At 43.2% G+C, this 6921-nt stretch overlaps 1 protein-coding gene across 1 annotated transcript in view; it reads right to left on the bottom strand.

The window, feature by feature from the left end:
* Nucleotides 1-447: 447 nt before the first annotated feature.
* The window catches only part of LOC147321416 (uncharacterized), a 10335-nt gene continuing 3861 nt past the window's right edge, over nucleotides 448-6921 (bottom strand). Inside the window, exons 2-3 of the mRNA XM_086305339.1 lie at nucleotides 2633-3815; nucleotides 448-2269 (exon numbers count right to left, since the gene is read on the bottom strand). Coding sequence (XP_086161465.1) covers nucleotides 2634-3692 — 1059 coding nt within the window. The 5' untranslated portion in view covers nucleotides 3693-3815 and the 3' untranslated portion in view covers nucleotides 448-2269; nucleotide 2633. The remainder of the gene's footprint in view (nucleotides 2270-2632; nucleotides 3816-6921) is intronic.

Genomic DNA, 6921 nt, shown 5'->3' on the forward strand with positions numbered 1-6921 from the left:
CTTCACACCTAGGAGGATTTCACACCACCTTCTCCCACTACAACCCTTCATATTCATGAAGCAGAAGTGAGGACGCAGTTTAACCCTTTAGACCTACTAAATAACCAATTTAATTCAATTCAATTGTAAGGTCTTTATATCAAGCTCTGCTGTGTTCAAGCTATTAATTACTGCGCGCAGGAGAGCCAAAACACACATCAAACATTAAAGTTCAGTTATCCCAGCTTTAACCTTGGGATGCCTCAGCTTCTCCTTTATATCCCCCACACTCAACTCTCTGCATCAGGAAGCTCCTGGCACTGGTCACCCTGGGAGTTTCGTCCTTCTACGCCCCAACAGTTAGCAGATAACATAGTGAAGCATCGCCAAGCAGTTTTCACAAGGTCAAGCTGACACAAAATTTGACTCTGACTTTAAACACTGGTCACTTCAGGTGTTGCTCTGATATACAGGAAATGACATCACGGCTCAAACTCTTTGTCAGTAAACCATTTCTTTATTTAACATGTAAAATTTTGGTTTAACTGTTGCAAGATTTCATTACACAAACAAGCTGAAAAAAAACTGCAGAACACATGGATCAATGCATTCAATAAAAATATAACAGGAAACAGATTTCTTAATCAAACTGCTGGAACAAAGCTAACCACTCAACACAAACACTACAGTAGAACAGTTTAGAAAGCTTAAAATGTAACGAGAGGCACATTTTCATAGGTGCCTAATCAGATCTTTACAGAAGACTCCACCTGAACTCTGTGGAGCCTGATCTCAAAGATTTAAGTCTGACCCTGAAACCAGAAGAGGATCTTTCTGTCTCTGCAAGGCAAGGCAAATTTATTTGTATAGCACAATTCAACAACAAGGTGATTCAAAGTGCTTTACAGAGACATTAGAAACAAAAACAAATAAAAAGCATGATTTAAAATTGATTAAAACAAGCAAACAAACAAACTAAGTAAACACACACATTTCACACCTGTTCGCGTGATCTGAACCCTTATCGTAAGGGGAGCTACCAGTCCTTCTGTGGACGAGCTACTTTCTATTTTAAATTCCCTGAATTTAAAATACTCTGTAGACCCAGTCTAGACCCAGTTGGGGAGCTACCCAGAGCTCTAAACCCACTTAACAAACAAACAAAACAAACAAAACAGTATATAAAATCAAAACAGATAAAATCAGAAATAGATAAGATCAGTAGTTAGTGTAAGTTTTGAAATTTAAGCTTAAAAGTGTGGATTTGGTGCTTTATTCAAATGCAGCTGAGAACAGGTGAGTCTTCAACCTGGATTTAAATAAACTGAGTGTTTCAGCTGATCTGAGGCTTTCTGGGAGTTTGTTCCAGATATAAGGAGCATAAAAGCTGAATGCAGCTTCTCCGTGTCTGGTTCTGACTCTGGGAACTGATAAAAGACCGGATCCAGATGACCTGAGGGATCTGGAAGGTTCATACTGGGTCAGGAGGTCACTGACCCAGTATGCAGATTCACTGTGATCCAGAGATGGTAATGATTTCAGTCCTGCATCACGCTGATGTTTGCACAGAGGAGATAATTTAGTAAATGTTTTTGAACATTGGTAACAGTAAAACAGTTCCTTCATAATCATTATGCAAATTTTTACTCTGTGAATGGTACTCATGGCCATTGACCAGTGGTTGTTGATCAATGGTCATAAGAATTTGCATATTAATGATGAAGAAACTGACCTCACAGCCCATTGTTCATTCATTGGGCTGGTTTCAGTCGTTATGCAAATGTACTGTTTACAAGATTAACTTAAAAGCGGGAATCAAGACGTAACAGTTTATTTGTAACATGGAATTGTTTGTGAGTGGAGTATGAACTGAGATTACTCAAACTCTTTCACAGATGAAGTTCTCTTTCATGTGTCTGCGTTCATGCTTAGTATGATCACATGATTGCGAAAAGGTTTTGTCACAGTGTCTGCACTTGTATGGTTTCTCTCATGTGTGGACTCGTTTATGCTTTTCAAGCTGACGTGCACTGATGAAGGATGACCTACACTGATCGCAGACATGCTTTTTAACGCCACTGTGAGTGAGTTCATATTGTTTGAAGTGCTTTGAAGTGGTGAAGCCTCTCCTGCATTCTTTACAGTAGTTCATTTCGTCTCCAGTGTGTCTACGTTGATGTATTTTCAGAGTCCTTCAATGACTTCATGTTTTTCCACAAAGGTCACAACAAAAGTCTTTCCCATAGCGATGACAGGGTTGAGAACTTGATCCATCTGTGTTGCTCTGCTTCTAAACAAAGACACAAAGACAGTGTAAGTCAGTCCGTCAACATTTTTATCCTGAACGTCGCCTGAAATAAAGAGCATCTCTGCCAAAGTCCAATTACATTTTACTGATTACATTATCACACTCAGCTCAATTTAATGTGCTATAAAAACGATAAGAGTAAAAACATTAAATTAATACTAGTTTAATGCTACAATAACAGTAATACAATTCTCAAACACTATCCCTAAAAACCTGTGATCAGAGTCTGAATAATCATTCAGAGCTGCCTTTCCATGCAGTAGAATTGCTAACATGCTAACACAATTTGATGAGCAGAGTTGTTTCAAACAGTCGGGCTGACAAGATAAACATAAAAATACATACCTCACAGTAACTGCACTTGTAGAGTCTTTCTGGTGTGGATCTGTTGGTGTCGTCTCAGAGAATGTGGAGATTTAAAAGTCTTCTCACACAGGTCACATTTATAAGGGCTCTCCTCAGAGTGGGTAAACATGTGACATCGTAACTCTGTGTTTGTAGCAAAGTGTTTGCCACACTGATCACAACTGTACACATCATGTCTGGTGTGAATGCGTAGGTGTGTATTTCGCCTCCCTATCCGGCTGAAAGTTTTTCCACAAATGTCACAGCTGTATGCCTTAATTCCAGAGTGGGTAACTAGATGACTCCGTAAGCTGCTACTGTGAGTAAAAGCTCTGCCACACTGATCACAGCTGTACGCTTTAAGTCCACTGTGGATGAGTTGGTGTGTTTTTAAGTTTCCAGGGTGGGTAAAAGACTTTCCACACTCGTCACAGCTGAATGGTTTCTCTCCACTGTGGATCAGTTGGTGTGTTTTTAAGCTTCCAGACTTGCTAAAAGACTTTCCACACTCGTCACAGCTGAATGGTCTCTCTCCAGTGTGGATCAGTTGGTGTGCTTTTAAGTTTCCAGAGTGGGTAAAAGACTTTCCACACTCATCACAGCTGAACGGTCTCTCTCCAGTGTGGATCAGTTGGTGTGCTTTTAAGCTTCCAGAGTGGGTAAAAGACTTTCCACACTCATCACAGCTGAACGGTCTCTCTCCAGTGTGGATCAGTTGGTGTGTTTTTAAGCTTCCAGAGTGGGTAAAAGACTTTCCACACTCATCACAGCTGAACGGTCTCTCTCCAGTGTGGATCAGTTGGTGTGCTTTTAAGTTTCCAGAGTGGGTAAAAGACTTTCCACACTCATCACAGCTGAATGGTCTCTCTCCAGTGTGGATCAGTTGGTGTGCTTTTAAGTTTCCAGAGTGGGTAAAAGACTTTCCACACTCATCACAGCTGTACGCTTTAAGTCCACTGTGGATGAGATGGTGTCTTTTTAGGGCTTTCTTCCAGGAAAAAGACTTTCCACACTCGTCACAGCTGAACGGTCTCTCTCTGGTGTGAATGACCTGATGCATTTTTAGGGAAGCTTTCACAGTAATGTCTTTCCCAAACTCGTCACAGTATTTTTTTCTTCCACTTCTTTCTTCAACGAATTTGTCGGGCTCCTGAGAGCGCTGACTTCTCGATCCACGTTGGTCCTGCAGTGACAGAGATACAAACAGAGGCAGTGAGTTGTGGGAAATACATTATTCTAACCGGCCTTTTATTAGTGGTATTTTGTGACCTTTTATTAAATAAGTAGTTATACTTATTTTCATACACACATTGCAAATGTGCTCATGAGAGTTGGCATTCAGTCTTTTGAGGGTCAATGCAAACACACTTACAGACACAGATAAATAATAGACTTGTTTCTAGGGCAAAGGTGAGAGACATTTGGCCTCCAAAGTGCCTGTACGCCTGCTCAGAGAGATTAGCACAGGATATATATATATATATATATATATACATATATATATATATATATATATATATATATATATATATATATATATATATATATATATATATATATATATATATATATATATATATATATATATATATATTGATCAGTGAGATGCTTGGCTACAAGTTGAACAGCCACAAGGGGTAGTACCCTCCATGGAGAAGGAGGCTAGAGGGTAAGATCAAAGTAGCACGGAGCGAGTTTAGCCAACTAACGGAGTTGCAGAAAGGTGCAACAAAGAAGGTGCATAAGAAATACAGCAAGCTGTCCATACCTGAGGCCTTGGAAACTGCCAAGCAAAGACTCACAGCCTTGGCCAGCCGCTTGAGGAGGTACACCAGAGAGATAGAGGGCAGGAGAATAAACCAGCTGTTCTCCACAGAACCAGCAAAGGTGTACTCTCAGTGGCAAGGGAACAATAATAATAAGAGAACAGCACCCCAAAGGCTAGAGACGGAGCAATACTGGAAGAGCATATGGGAGAAGGACGCAACCCATAACGGCAATGCTCAGTGGCTATTGGATCTGAGGGCAGACCACAGCGACCTCCCTGAACAGGGTCCAGTAACCATCACAGTGGCAGATATCCAAGAAAGGGTCCCCAGTATGAAGAGTTGGACAGCACCAGGGCCCGACATGGTTCACGCCTACTGGCTGAAGAAGCTGACTGCACTCCACGAGCGTCTGGCAGCACAAATGAACCAGCTGCTAGTTAACGAGAGACACTCGGAATGGCTAACCGAAGGTCGGACGGTCCTGATCCCCAAGGACCCCAAGAAGGGACTGGTCCCCTCCAACTACCGACCAATAACCTGCCTCAGTACTACATGGAAGCTCCTGTCAGGCATCATATCGGCTAAGGTGAACAGGCACATGGGTCAATACATGAGTGGGACACAGAAAGGAATTGGCAAGAATACCAGAGGCGCAAAACACCAGCTACTGGTAGACAGAACAGTCAGCCGAGACTGCAAGACCAGACTGACCAACCTGTGCACTGCCTGGATTGATTACAATCAATCAATCTTTATTTATAAAGCACTTTTCATACAAAAAATGTAGCACAAAGTGCTTTACATAGTTAAAAGCAGCCCACCCCACCCTCCAACTCACTCCCCACACTCTCATTAACATAAATGATGTGAATACACACATATCTCCCCCACCCCCACCCCCCCCCACCCCACCCACCCACCCACCCACCCACCCACACACACTTAAAAAGTAAAAATTGGGCTGGGTTCACATGAGCCAAGTGAGGAAACACTATAACAGGGAGCCGTCTGCACCGGGAGCCGGTCACAGACCGCAGCCTCCAGACTGGGCACACAGCAGGAGGGAGGCAAAGGAGCCCCCCAGCCAGGCTGAGAGGACCCCCAGAGACCCATCAGCCACGGTCGATCACAGCCCCGGTGCAGAGAGCCCCCTCCGAGGAAACACTGGAGATATGCCACAATAGGCTATATACAGGGTAAAATGATAAAATAAATAAGAACGGGATACAATATAAATATACATATAAATAGAGTAAGAAGATTAAAAAATGAATAAGAATAAAATCAATAAATATTAGGTAAAGCCTAAATTAATAATAAAATAACAGGATAGAATAAATAAGCATAAAATAAATAAACGCTAAGTAAAAGCTAAATTAAAAAGGTGGGTCTTGAGCCTGTTCTTAAAAACATGTACGTTCTCTGCGGCCCTGAGCTCCTCCGGCAGGCTGTTCCACAGACGAGGACCATACCACTGAAAAGCTGCCTCTCCGTGAGTATGTGTCCTGACTTTAGGGACAATCAAAAGGCCAGTACCAGAGGACCTCAGGGTCCGCGAGGGTTCATATGGTAAAAGCAGATCTGAGAGATAAGAAGGCCCAAGACCATTAAGACATTTAAAAACCAATAAAAGAACTTTAAAATCGATCCTGAAACACACGGGGAGCCAATGCAGCGATTCTAAAACCGGTGTAATGTGGGCCCGCCCTCTGGTCTTCGTCAGCACGCGAGCTGCCGAGTTGTAAAGTTGAAATATTCTTCTTAGGAAGACCAGAGAGCAAGAAGGCCTATGACTCAATGCCCCACAGCTGGATACTGGAATGCCTAGAATTGTACAAGATCAATGGGACCCTAAGAGCCTTCATCAGGAACTCAATGGGGATGTGGCGTACAACACTAGAGGCCAACTCCAAGCCCATAGCACAAGTCACCATCAAGTGCGGGATCTACCAAGGAGATGCTCTGTCCCCACTGCTGTTCTGCATAGGCCTGAACCCCCTCAGTGAGATCATTAACAAGACTGGCTACGGATACCGACTACGGAACGGAGCAGTTGTCAGCCACCTCCTGTACATGGATGACATCAAGCTGTATGCCAAGAGTGAACGAGACATCGATTCACTGATCCACACTACCAGGCTATACAGCAATGACATTGGAATGTCGTTCGGACTGGGGAAGTGTAGTCGGATGGTAACAAAGAGAGGGAAGGTAGTCAGAACTGAGGGGATTGAACTACCAGAAGGCAACATTGCAGACATAGAGGACAGTTACAAGTACCTGGGGATCCCGCAGGCAAATGGGAACCATGAAGAGGCCGCTAGAAAAGCTGCAACCACCAAGTACCTGCAGAGGGTCAGGCAAGTCCTGAGGAGTCAGCTGAATGGTAAGAACAAGATCCGGGCCATCAACACGTACGCCCTGCCCATGATCAGGTACCCTGCTGGGGTAATAGGCTGGCCAAAGGAGGAGATAGAAGCCACTGACATAAAGACAAGAAAGCTCCTTACCATGCATGGA

This window comes from Aulonocara sp. 'chitande type north' Nkhata Bay, linkage group LG9 (genome assembly GCF_057382095.1).
Source record: "Aulonocara sp. 'chitande type north' Nkhata Bay isolate Kocher_YH1m ecotype deep benthic linkage group LG9, A_spYH_male_GT1.1, whole genome shotgun sequence".
Classification (NCBI taxonomy): Eukaryota; Metazoa; Chordata; class Actinopteri; order Cichliformes; family Cichlidae; genus Aulonocara; species Aulonocara sp. 'chitande type north' Nkhata Bay.